This window comes from Xyrauchen texanus, chromosome 11 (genome assembly GCF_025860055.1).
Source record: "Xyrauchen texanus isolate HMW12.3.18 chromosome 11, RBS_HiC_50CHRs, whole genome shotgun sequence".
NCBI lineage: Eukaryota > Metazoa > Chordata > Actinopteri > Cypriniformes > Catostomidae > Xyrauchen > Xyrauchen texanus.
The window spans coordinates 2,801,326-2,814,807 of NC_068286.1; the positions used below are offsets into that span (position 1 = coordinate 2,801,326).

The window sequence follows — 13,482 nt, forward strand, 5'->3', positions numbered from 1 at the left end:
TAAATATTAAATGCAATTTGGTTTCCATTAATACAGGATGATCACGTGGTATACTGGACTGTTGATAACCTTATAAGACACAGATGTGGTCTTGAAGAAACATGTTTTATTAGGTTTAGCCTATATTAGCCTGTTTGTCATGGGCGGGGCTAGAAGGTTGGCACAGGGTGGTACATTCAAATTAAACTGTAATGAGGAGGAGGGCATGGCCAGGCCGTGAGGGTGCATGGCCGGCACTGAATCAGATGATCAGCAGGAGAGCGAGATAAAGGGGGGCCGGAGACGCCAGTTCGGGAGAGAGAGACGCACACGGCTGTGCTGCATGTGTGTCTGTGTTTGTATGTTTTATGTTGTTTAAGCTCATTTACTGTATATCATTAAACCTTTATGTTGACTGTTCAGCTGTTTCTTGCCTCCTCCTTGCCCAACCTTTACCTGTTACAGTGGTGTCAAAACCCGGTAGGGAGGAGGGGTGCTCTGTCAAGGAGTCCTTGCCGCTATTGTCCACCAGAGGAGCAGCTGTGGCCATATGCTACGGGACAGAGGGGTTGCTGCTGGCTACTGAGATCCGGAGGATATGCTGCCATCCACCAAGAAGGAGAGGAGCGGTTCTACCTGCCAGGGGTCAGAGGGCTTGCTGCCGCCTGCTGGGGAAAAGTGAGTTGACGTTTGCCAGAGGGGGGTGGAGCAGTTGAGGACAGGGCGACGAAGGGGGGGGGGGTTAAGTCAGTTCGGTGGTGTCATGGCCTGAATCGGGCGGAGTGTGATGTGGAGGAGGGCATGGCCGGGCTGTAAGGGTGCATGGCCGGCACTGAATCAGCTGTTCAGCGGGAGAGTGAGATAAAGGTGGTCCGGAGTCACCTGTTCGGGAGAGAGAGAGAGAGAGGACATGCTGCATGTGTGTCTGTGTTTGTTTATGTTTATGTGGTTTTAAGTTATTTTATATCATTAAACCTTTATGTTGACTGTTCAACCGGTTCCTGCCTTCTCAATGCCTAACCGTTCCCTGTTACATTAGCTTTGCCACACCAAGTCAGACCCCGTTCCTTTCCTGGAGATGGTGCGCAAAGGCTTAACCCATCCATGTCGCACATGGTCCATAACAACATTCCAACAACAATAACAATTATTCAGTGTATATAAAATTTCACTTACTGCCCACTGCTGAAACCAAGTGTTACCTCAATCTTAAATTGCTCCGATGGAAGGAATATTCCTTATTATAGCACCAAATTAACACGTTAAATCAACAGCCCTAGTACAAACGTTTGGAAAAGCTGCAAAAGAGTTTTTCTTCAAATGTTTCACTATTAGGTCTCTTGCAGTATTGGAAGTATTAAAGAGGAACAGAGGCATGTTAAAATATTTGTGTGTACAGGATGCAGCTTTTGCCAGTTCAGGATTTTCGTAAGGTTTGATGCAGTTCACTGCCTCTCATCAACTAAGCAAAAGAGGAAGAGAAACTAAAAATGTAAAGAAGCGAGTGTGCTGTGCTAATGTTATTAGGTACGATTTAACTGGGTCATATTACATGCATAAGAAATGTGTGGAAAAAATGTCACTGTTAACTGAATAAACACTCTTAAAAATAAGCAATGCCAAGTCTTCACATGATATTTTCTTTGACCAGATATAAAGAGCTCCACTATATGTAAAAATCATACACATCTTAAAGAAACACTTTTGGAATTATTTGCATCAAAATCTTTGCATGATGAGTCTTCTTTCAGTTCCTCACTCAGTTTGGCTTATTCTTCAACACTGGTATGATGCTTCATTTGTCTTGTCAGTTTATGTACATTATGTTCTTAATGGTAAAGTTGTATTCTTTTACATGAGAAAAAGCATCTTGTGGTTCTAAAGCTGAGAGGTGAAGCACGGTAAGAGAGCATTTCACACCTTTCTGTCTTTAATTCATAACATACTGTTAATTATTAAAGGAAAAATAAGAAATGTAATTTTCCTTGTATGCTGGTTTGAAACAAGGAATGCAAATGCCCAGTTGTTTTTTTGAGAACGAGTACGAGTACAGATACTTCATTTTTGTTACTCGCCGATACCGAGTCCGATACCCTTTTTTTTTTTTTCTGAAACCCACGTCAACAGTTTATATCAAAATGGTGTTTAAATAAATGTATTCATTTGAACTTTAATCGAATGAAAATATAACAACAAATCTTTATCATATTATTGTATTATTTTTAATCAAATGAACTGCTTATACACAGACCCTCACAGCACAACCGCATAACAGAGCATCACAGATGTTACAGACTGCTTAAGTATAATACAATTGCTACTGAATTTGTATTATTATTATCACTTGTAGTAGCATTACAGTGAATATTGCATAACTGTACAGTAGTGATATATTTCTGTCATACTTTTTTCTTATAATTTTAGCTTTTATCTAGACAGAACTTTTATTGTGAAGTGTTTTCAGTGTTATTTGGACCAAAGAGCTCTGACGTTATGGTACCAATGACGGCAGCTTCCCACTCTGGAAAAGCCGATCGCTATGTGACTCTGTGATTATTAAACCGCAAAACGCTGCTTTTTAATTTAATTAGTATGTACTCTGTATGTGCCTTGCACTAGAATGTCAGTGTACTGTTTTGACTCGAGAGCAGCTGTCCCCTGTGTACTACTGTTGATTCATGATCTTTTGCGACAAGATCATCTTCATACGTTTATAAAACGGTAATACAATAAATTCATAAACATACTAGTTGGTGCGGTTCACCAGTTCTAGGATCATACTCCTGTTATCGCCGGCTCATTTTGAGTCAGAATATCACGCACGTCAAAGAAACAGGTTAAGACTCAGCATTGACTCGAGACACTAACTGTTTCAAAAGATTCAATCTGATTTGGTGAACTGGTTCAACTTGTTCACTAAAAAGAACCGGTTCAAAAGAACGATTCTTTCACAAACTGGACATCAAAGTGACGCTTTCAAATTAGTAATGGAGTTTTGGGTGCATCTTTTGAATTTGCTGCTTTGGCTCTTCCAAAGCAATATCCTGAATACTTATTGTAGCTTAAATCATTTTTGGGACACTTCATGGTTTGTCCTTACTTTGTTGAACTGTTGTATAAAAGCAATACCACACTCACAATCATGCTGAATTGCTTTAGTATTGACATGTTCTTACTTGGTTTTGTGAGATTCCTGATCATAATTATTGAAGCTACAATCAGTGACACTACATTAGTTGTGTTTGTAGGTATTTCTATAGTGATGTCAGTCAAAATGACACATTTTTCTTGGATCATTCTGCTCATGATGTTTGGTGAGTTGTAGCTATTTCTATTCACATTTTTATTATACTTTTTAAAGTCCTTCACTAACTGATCATCACAAATTAGTCATTTATCAGATTTAGCTTAGCATTTGTAAACAAGATGGATAAATTGGACATTCAAATTTTTCTTTTCAGGGGTTTATAGTGCTGATGATTGGGGTGTGAGTTACAGCTCTTCATACATCTGTGCACTAAAGGGGTCATCAGTGATAATGTCCTGCACTTATAAACACCCTCCTGGATATAAGATCGAGAAAGTGTTCTGGTTTAGCGAATTTCGCGAAAAGGGTGTAGAGCCTCCAGATCTGTCTGATGACTCTGAATACAGTCAGAGGATTCAGTATCTGGGAGATAAACAGCAGAACTGCACCATCAGACTGAATGATGTGACACAGAAGGATTCACACGAGTACTATTTCAGATTCATTACTAATATAACTGATGGAAGATGGACTGGTTATCCTGGAGTGACTCTTAATATCACAGGTAACATTCATCTGGTTTAGAACTTTTTAGTGTAATATCTCACATATTAGCTCCTAATAATATGGTGATAGTTACAATATTCAGTATCAGTGTGTTGTTGTTGTCAGATCTTCATGTGGAGTCTCCTGAGAGCGTGACAGAGGGAGATACAGTCAGTCTGACATGTAAAAGCACCTGTAATCTGACTGACAGAACAACATTCATCTGGTGGAAAAACACACAGTCATTAACTGAGAGAAACAATAAACTCCTCCTGCAGTCAGTCAGAAGAGAGGATGCAGGCAGATATAGCTGTGCTGTACACGGACACAAACTCACATCACCTCATGTTGATCTCAATGTTAAATGTAAAAATATACTCAGTCATTCTTTGAGGCTTTAGTAATGGATAATCCACGGCTAGGTGTTCTTTAAACTATTTTAAATCACGACATGGAGAAGAAGAACCATCCAACTTGAAGCAAAGTGCATTTTAATTAAATTAACGTACACCTAGCCATGGATTATCCTACTTATACCATGGTCACTTGCCAGAATTTATTAGTTACAGCTTTAATATATTTCTTGCAACGCAAATTCTGACTGGAATGACAAAAACAATTACATTTAATTTGATTTAAGGTTCGTCAGATCTACAGCTCCGCCTATTCTAAATCAGACACAGAGGAAAAAGTAGTGCAACCTCACACTTGGTCAAAACTATGAATTTAAATGCAAGGTAGAGGGGTTGGCATTCCAGCGAAATTGTCGTTCTCACATTAATGTGGCACATAAATGTAGCAGTTCACCACAAACAAACAGTGCTTCTCTTTCAGCGTTTGAATCAGAGATATGTGCGCATGGGGGCCTCTAGTGGCTATAGGCGGCACTTCAGCACATAACATACACAACACATTACAGTTTAAATTGCCTTGCATCGCCTTGCTGGACCACGAAAGACACAATTAATAGGTCCTCCTTTCAATCTCTCACCCTCCATGCAAAACAAGCTGAATTCCATTCTGAATGTGGTTAGGAAATATTTTCAGTTGCTATAGCTCACTACTTGCGCTGTAATGTTACGTTGCTATGGTTACAAACAACACATTCATATTAAGCGGTGATTAAAACTGACCGGAACTACTTTTGCATTCAACGGCTTGAACTGCATGCATTCCAGCCAATCAGAATTGAGGATAAGAACAGACCATGGTATAAATAGCTTTGATTGATCTTCTTGTCACTAATACACTGGAAATAATCTACCAATAGATTCCCCAAAGGAGACGTTTGTTGTGGTGAATCCATCTGGTGAAATAGTTTTGGGTAATTCAGTGACTCTGACCTGCAGCAGTGATTCAAACCCACCTGCACAAATCAGCTGGTTTAAAGGGTTAACATATATTGGATCTGGAGAAATCTACAGCATCACAAGTATCCGCTCTGATCACAGTGGAGAATACAAGTGCAAGTCCATTAATGAAGTTGGAGAGAAATACTCTGATACTGTCACTTTAAATGTCATGTGTGAGTTTATGATGTTGCAGTAACTGTTGTAACAGATCACTGGATTATCAATATCAAAACATGATTATACATTTTCTTTTGTCTGTTTTAGATTCACCCAGGAATGTCTCAGTGTCCATGAGTGGATCTGGTGAAATAGTTTTGAGTGATTCAGTGAATCTGACCTGCAGCTGTGATTCAAACCCACCTGCTAACATCAGCTGGTTTAAAGGGACAAAATATATTGGATCTGGAGAAATCTACAGCATCACAAGTATCTGCTCTGATCACAGTGGAGAATACAAGTGCAAGTCCAGAAATGAAGTTGGAGAGAAATACTCTGATACTGTCACTTTAAATGTCATGTGTGAGTTTATGATGTTGCAGTAACTGTTGTAACAGATCACTGGATTATCAATATCAAAACATCATTATACATTTTCTTTTGTGTGTTTTAGACTCACCCAGGAATGTCTCAGTGTCCATGAGTGGATCTGGTGAAATAGTTTTGGTTGATTCAGTGAATCTGACCTGCAGCTGTGATTCAAACCCACCTGTTCTGAACTACACCTGGTTTAAGGTGAATGAAAGTTCATCTGTTGGATCGGGACAGAGTTACAGTGCACTACAGAGTGGATTCTTCTACTGTGTGGCTCAGAATCTACATGGATCTCAGAGATCAGCTGCTGTACAAGTCACTTTAAAAGGTGAAAATGATTGAGTGATTCTGTGGAGGAAGGAAGTGTGGTGAACAAACATAACAGATGATGAGCTCATGCATTAATGCTAGTGTCCACATTTTGGTTTTGCGTTTCTTATAATATATTGTGAAAGTGCGATCTATGAATGAAAATAAAACAGGAATTAAAGAATAACTTGATGAATTAATGGATTTATAAATGGTATGTTTACAAGTTGGAAGAAAACGCTGACAGGAGGTACTAGGTGGTTGCTAAGGTGTTCTTAGATAGTTGCTAAGGTGCTCTGGGTGGTTGCTAAATGGTTGGTTGCTGGTTCAAGTCAAATAATTCCAAACTTAGTTCTTGGTTCTTCCTTAAATGTACGTTTTTTTTCCCAGCTGTGTCAGGCGGTATGAGTAACAGTAGTAGTGATGCTCGCCATACTAAACTGATTACACGAAGTGTTAAAGATTGGTGCCTCCCAGATCAGGATCTTTGGCTATAGAGATAAGAGAGAAAACTGCATCCTTCCTCCACAGTTCCTCATTTTGATCATTATAGCAAATAATGTTTGATGATGTTTTAGCAGTTAAGATTTGGACTGCAGTCGCTGGGGTCACAGGTGTATGCGGAGGTCTAATTTTCATTATCATCATTTTGTTTGTGTGGTGAGTTCATTTAGTTACAAAATCAACAAATGCATTAGTGCACTAAACTAATTAAATACATATTTACTTACATATTTATTTTTATTTTATCATATTTTTTACAGGAAGAAAAACCACAGACATGATGACATCAGACAAAAGCAGGTAAATCAAAGTTTAGTAAAGATTTGCTAAAGATGTACATATTCAGACTTGGCAAAAGAAGACGCCTCATGCCAGGTTTGATGCCAATCACTGCGTTTACATGCACAGCAATATGCCGATAACTACAAAAAATTAGTTTATTAAAATAATCTGACAATTCCAGGAAACCGTGTTTGCATGAGATTAGAAATAATTGGATTATTCTCTGCTTTTGAAGTCCATAAAAGGGGAAAAAAAGTGTCCAGGGGTGAATAGTGTTCATAACAAAAGGGGGAATCTGGCATCCTCGCGGTGAGACGGGGCTCCATGAAGGGTGGGGAAGTGTCTGTGGAATGGCACAGGCATGGGCTGGGTCCGTCAGCCGCACACATTTCCCTACAGGGTCCGTGGCGCGAGGGGCGGCAGCGTCCTTGGTGGCCTGACTTCCCAGGCCCACAGCAGGTGAGAGGGTTCCCTGGCCTCTAGCCCTTCGGCCACGACATAAGCTGTTCTCCCCCGGCGACTCATTTAATCCATCTGGGGGTCCGGCGGTTCATCCACTCGTCCGAACCCTCCCAGCTCTGGTCCTGGGCGTACGAGATTGCCAGTGGGTGCACACATAGAGATATAAAGCCGGCTTCCCGAGAAGAGTTGTGATCTGCGTATTAAAGACAGCGGTAATTTATGTATTATTCACATCAGGTGTGCTTTATCCACCGCTGTCAGAATGAGGCTTATTAATTATGCACCTCTTCTCGCTCTCCTGCCCAACTCCCGTCCTGAGCCTGGCTGAAGGGTGGCCTTAAGAGGCAGGGCGATGATGACGAGCCGGAGGGGCGGATCATTCCGCCACAGCATGTAAACTCTTGCACACATTGGATAAGCCTGTAAGAATGCGGTTAAAGTTGTGTAAATGCAAAGCAAAATCAGGGCAATAATGGGTAAAAATCGATCTGTGTCAATCGGTTTTTGATTAAATGTTCATTGGATGAACAATAATTGTATTATTGTTTTCAGGCCTTTTTGCTGTTGAAAAAGTGTAATGAGTCATTTCCTCATTTCAGGATGATCTATATGTCAACATAACCGGCAGAGATTTAACCCATGATGGTGCTCTTTCTAAAGTCAATACAGCCAATCAAAATCATGCCCAGCATATGAGTGTTTCTCCCAGAGGCCTCAGTGGAGATCAGACTGCAGGAAGAACTCTTAATTCTGGAGATACTGAAGAGATCCAGTATATAACTGTCCAGTTTCACAGAAACCACGAGATGAAGAGACCAGAAGAGAATGAAGCCCAGTATGACAATATTAGAATTCACCAGCCTGATGCTGCCATGAGGTGACAAACGCAATCTGTATTTTACAGTTAAGACGTATACAGTAGCTGCTGCATTGATTGGGCTTGTATTTGAATGTCAGTATTTATCTATAAAATGTAATTTACAATCTCAGGTTTTATTTATTTTACAGATCTGCTGATGAAACAGTGGATGATCAATCAGTGATTTACAGCAGAGTCAAATGATCATGGGGGGCATTTATGACAAAAATCAAACTTCATTCACTTTTATTAAAAAAATTATAATTCCCAAAGAATTTGTTAAATGCTCATATGTTGTTTTTTAATATCAGTTTCCAAACATTAATCTTTTCTTTCCTTTTCCTTTTTTTTGGTGAAATAAATACATTTGCTGCAGTAATTTTTGTCTCCAGTACTGTTCCACTCTTTGCACGATGTCTCCCTCTTGTGGTGGGACAAAGTCAGTACCAGTGTTTTGTGTTTTTGTTTGTTTGTTTTATGAGCTTTAAATGGGAAGCCTTATGGGTGTAAATATTTACTCTGACTTCATTTCGATTATAATTCTTTACCTAACTATTATGATGCATCGTAAAATCTATTTAAAATCTGCTGCAAAAAATTATCAATAGAAAATAAATAATAAAAAAATAATTATCAAATTATATAATTTAGACAGTGCAGACATGCTCCAGACTTGAGCACTATGTTTACTATTAATTGATTATATTGTAATACGTTGTAGATTACTGCATTATAATCATTTTCAACTTTATTTCCATTATCTGTTTGAATGAGCAGCTGGAAGCTGTGAATAAATTTCAAAATAAGAGTCCCCTGTGTATTTCAGCCTTTAAAGTTCAAAGTTCTGACTCAAATCTTTTTTTTTATTTATTTATTATTTTGGTTGTTCCATAAACATCTAGGTTACTGTTGTAACCTCCGTTCCCTGGTGGAGGGAACGAGAAGTTGTGTCGAATGAAGTGACACTAGGGGTCTTTCTTGAAGGCCTCAGTTACCTCTGAACTTGAGAAAAGGCAAATGAGAAATTGGCAGACAGAATTTGCATGTCCCTCCCCTGGGCATACGGGTATAAAAGGAGGGAATCGTGCATCTGTCCATTAAGGTTTTGCACTGAGGAGCCGAGAATGAGTTTCGGCCATTACAGTGGCTAGGTACAGCATCGTGGCCGGGGGAACACAACGTCTCTTTCCCTCCATCAGGGAACGGAGGTTACAACAATAAACTAGACATTCCCCGTCTGTCACTCACTCGACGTTGTGTCGAATGAATTGACACTTGGGGTCCATATCCAATCATGCCAAGCACTGCACCGTGTACGTGAGCTGCTGATGCAGGTGTGGGCAGGCAGTTGCGTGCCAAAGCAGCAGGCTGCATCAGACTATACGTACCCTTCCCCAACACCCCATAAAAACATCATAAACTTTTTTAGGTTCCCGGCATCTCCGGAAGGGGGGGAACAACAACGTGCCAAGCATGGGAGCAGGCCGCACCAGCTACGCCTTTTCTCTCTCTATTCTCGCATAGAGTTAAAGCAGCTGGGTCCATTTAACGATATAACACGCATCGGGGAAGACTTTCTTTTCCAACTCCTTTTCTTTCAGGGGGAAAAGAGCCCGCAGAGACCACATCCTGCCCAGGCTGAGGGGAGGTTAAATGTGGCGAATACGTCACATGGGTTTTCAGGACTTGGCCTGATGGACTTGCAGGAGGGCCATGGCATGCAGGGCGGAGGCAGTCTGTCTGGTGGCACTGTATTCTTTAGCGGTCAGTGATCGGTGGCAGTGTTTTCTGGACACAAGTGGATCACAACTGCTCTATCCACCTGGGGGACCTCCGAGTACTCGTGGGCTGCCCCGCCATGTGGGAAGGGCATCTTTAGAAAGACGCATCCTGAAAAGGCCGTTCAACGCCTGCTGTGTGTGCTCTTTTAGAGAAAATAATCTCTTTTAGAATATATTCTCTTTCAGAAGCACTGTCGAAGCGCCCAGGGGCAAAGCAGAGAAGTAGAAAGCCGCTGATATGCGCCATAGATCCAACAGCAATGCTCTGCAGAGGTGAGTGTAATAGAAGTGATCTCAGCTCGCTGATTGCACAACCGCTCTGCTCCGAAGAAAAAATCTGAATGGACAGATGCACGATTCCCTCCTTTTATACCCGTATGTCCGGGGGAGGGACATGCAAATTCTGTCAGCCAATTTCTCATTGGCCTTTTCTCAAGTTCAGAGGTAAACGAGGCCTTCAAGAAAGACCCCTAGTGTCGCTTCATTCGACACAACATCAAGTGAGTGACAGACGGGGAACTGCATCTGCAATGTAATTCATTTTGGACTCTTGTAGCCTCTGTCTGGCCCTCCTCATCACAGTCAGGAAAGACTAAGAACATTTAATATAGGCTACAAATTTTAAAAACTATTCTTTCTTTCAACAGATTATTGAATCAGCGAAATCCAACATTGGTCAAGCTCTAATTTGTTTTTATTGATATAATGGTAAATAAACCGATTTAAATTGTGGAAAACATGTCTTGAGGATTAGAACTTGCATATAGCCAGAGATTATTTAGCAGGTTGGCCACTTCTATTTAAATGAATGGGAGAAACTGGAACGCCTAACCAAGGAGCTCTGAGCACCCAAAGGTCAATGGATGTAGAAAGGACATCCCACCTAACAGTTAAAAGAGCCAATCACCTTTTAGATAAAGACATCACCTGTCAATCAACTCAACTGCGCATTATCTATACAAGCCAGGAAAACAGTTTTTTTCTATTAAGATATACGGTAAAGAATCACAATTTATGATACCAGTATTATAAAATGTTATTACTGGTTTAAAATATGTTCTTTCATCGTAATCGTGACCAACAGTTTTTGAAATTTTGGTCTTTCCCCATTCAAGTAGATAGCAGCTCCACTTACATGACTGGAAATAGAGCATTCCAAAGATGGCCGACATTGGACTGACTTGCTAGAAAGAATTTGATATAGCTACCAGGTCTATATCAGGTCTTAAAAAAGGTCTTAAATTTGATTTTAAAAACTCAGCAACCCTGTTACATATGTACATAATATGGTACTTCTAAATATGTTACATCCATTTGGAATAAGCACAATATATTTGCATTTAACGTTAGCAATAATTAAACTAATAAATATTGATGAAATATGTTGTGTGAAGTCATATAAGATCTATGTTTGGATAAAAGCATCTGCTAAATCAATAAATGTTTAAATCGAGCAGGGCCATAGATTAAAAACTACATATTTGTTTATTTATTAGCGTGCAAAGGTGGTTTTAAATGGGATGTGGTAACCACGAGTTTCCTCTTCATGTGGAATGCTCTGTTCACAAGACACAGCACAAAATAAAAATGTGTCATTGACCAATCACAGGTGACTGCAATCAAGAGATATTTATCTGTTTAGTTCCCTTCAGAACCTTGTGACCAAGAGTTCTGTCAAACGTGCCGTACATTCACCACTCACATCCAATAAGCTTGCTATTCACTGTAAATGTTTGCCAGAAGTTTGCAGCTGTTCACCGGTTATGTTGAACCTGCAGCAAACCTTTGGCCACAATGAAGATTTTGGTGTAAAGCTCATTTACATGTGAAAATTAATAAGTGGCGAATTTGCAGCAAGTTTGCTGCAAATATAGATTTTTTGTAAGGGCATCCACATGTCTGCCCACCAATCATATTTATTTAAGCAGAGTTCTATTTGTGGTTTTATGGTCAAATAACACATTTTATGGAGATTTAAAAGCAATATAATATCATAATCAGGGAGGAAAACAAAAACAATGAACTTACTTTTCTTTCTTTTGGATATTCTCCCCTTTTCTTCTCAATTTGGAATGCCCAATTCCCAATGCGCCTGAAATTGTTGTGGTGGCGTAGTGACTCGCCTCAATCCAGGTGGCAGAGGACGAATCTCAGTTGCCTACGTGGCAATCACAATTATGCCACAAATGCTGCTATAGTTTAACTTGTATTAAACCTGAAACACTCCTTGAAAGAAAAAAATCTATGAATCCATAATATCTATGAATTATTGTAATAATCTCAAAGCAGTGTCTCTTTTGTTTTCATCTCCACTCATAATGTAAAGCTCAGCCATCTCTATTGTGTGTGTGTGTGTGTGTATGTGTTTGGAAGTAGCTCTTGAACCCTTTCAGTTTTCCCTCTTCCCGCCCACAATACCCACACAGATATATTTACATATTTTCACGGCCATTTTGAGACTTGTTTTTCAGTCTGAGGTGTGTTAAAAATAGCCGGCTCCACCTCAGTCCTCCAATCCCCCAGACCCACCTTGGTCCTTCAAGCCTTCGTCTTTTCTCTGGTCTCTTAAGTTCTCCAGTTCCACCCCTCGAGCCTCTCACACATCTGGCTTCCATGGCTCCACCCCTCGACCTTCCCTGGGCTCTGCCTGACTTCGTGGAGCCTCCCTTTTCTTTGCACTCAGAGTCTTCCACTTCTCCGCCCTCACCCCCAGAAACTCCACCTCCAGCAGTTCTGTCCGCTTCGCCTCCTGAGACACCATCCTCTCCTGAAACTCCACCTCCTAAATCTCAAATCCCCGATTCTCCTATGACTCTGCTCCCTATGTCTCCACCTCCTGTGACCAAATCACCTCCCAGGCCTCCTGTCCCTGCCCTGTGGCCACCTCCCAGGCCCCCTGACCCAATCCCTGCCCTGACACCGCCTCCTAGGCCACCTGAACTGAAAACTCCTCCCTGGCCACCTGATCGTCCGCCATTTCCAATTGCCTGCCAGACAATTAAAGCAAGCAATTTAAAGTCCAATAATGACTAAAATCTAAATTTACTGTTGAATGTGGTGAATTTGCTTCAGGATCTTGCTCCGTCTGTCTGTCTTGTTTTTAGTGGCTTTGTTGGTTTTTCATTGCCATGTGCACTTGTGTCTGCACCCCCTTGTTTCCCTCATAAGCAGTTCATGTCCCTCACCTGCAATCGTCAGATGCCTCTTGATTTTTCTTAACACAGTTTTTCTTAACACAATTAACACAGCCAGTGTGTTGTGAGAAGATCAAAGTAAAGGCCTTCATACTTCATACAAAATCAAAACTAACAGTTGTGACATCATTTTGAACAAAATCTGGCCAAATCGAAGGTCTGTCTGTCCATCACTTGTTCTTACCAAATGTCTTAATACTTTATTTCTGCCATTGGTCCATGTCATCAATAGGTGTGACTTGGAGCTCCACCTAATCTGAGGTAGACAGCTGATTCCCATTCGTGCAGTTTTTAGTGAGCTGGTGCAAACTTACCTACATCTGTACGATTGTTCGCATTTACACATTTTTATTATTAAGTGTCCATTCACTCTGTTGTTAGATATGCTGCTTCACTCATGTCCAGCTGCAGCAGAAAGCCGTCAAGTCAAGTCAAG

General features: G+C 40.6%; 1 protein-coding gene across 3 annotated transcripts; it reads left to right on the forward strand.

Moving 5' to 3' along the window:
- Positions 1 to 1,750: 1,750 nt before the first annotated feature.
- On the forward strand, positions 1,751 to 8,626 carry LOC127651529 (B-cell receptor CD22-like). 3 transcript variants are annotated; one of them, XM_052137405.1, is made up of 11 exons: positions 1,751 to 1,880; positions 3,228 to 3,293; positions 3,441 to 3,791; positions 3,899 to 4,138; positions 5,043 to 5,297; positions 5,389 to 5,643; positions 5,735 to 5,983; positions 6,543 to 6,624; positions 6,729 to 6,768; positions 7,812 to 8,089; positions 8,221 to 8,626. In XM_052137405.1, exons 2-11 carry the CDS (start codon positions 3,242 to 3,244, stop codon positions 8,273 to 8,275), a joined length of 1,857 nt encoding a protein of 618 aa, XP_051993365.1. In that variant the 5' UTR covers positions 1,751 to 1,880; positions 3,228 to 3,241; the 3' UTR covers positions 8,276 to 8,626. The 3 variants fall into 3 exon arrangements, with proteins under 3 accessions (XP_051993365.1, XP_051993366.1, XP_051993367.1); XM_052137406.1 differs by lacking the exon at positions 5,389 to 5,643; XM_052137407.1 differs by lacking the exon at positions 5,043 to 5,297.
- Positions 8,627 to 13,482: the final 4,856 nt, after the last annotated feature.

Coding starts and splice junctions, on each gene's coding strand:
- LOC127651529 (XM_052137405.1), top strand. CDS start 3,242: ATGTCAGTCAAAATGACACATTTTTCTTGGATCATTCTGCTCATGATG. Junction 4,139..5,042: donor TGTTGATCTCAATGTTAAAT/GTAAAAATATAC, acceptor ATCTACCAATAG/ATTCCCCAAAGGAGACGTTT. Junction 6,625..6,728: donor ATCATCATTTTGTTTGTGTG/GTGAGTTCATTT, acceptor TATTTTTTACAG/GAAGAAAAACCACAGACATG.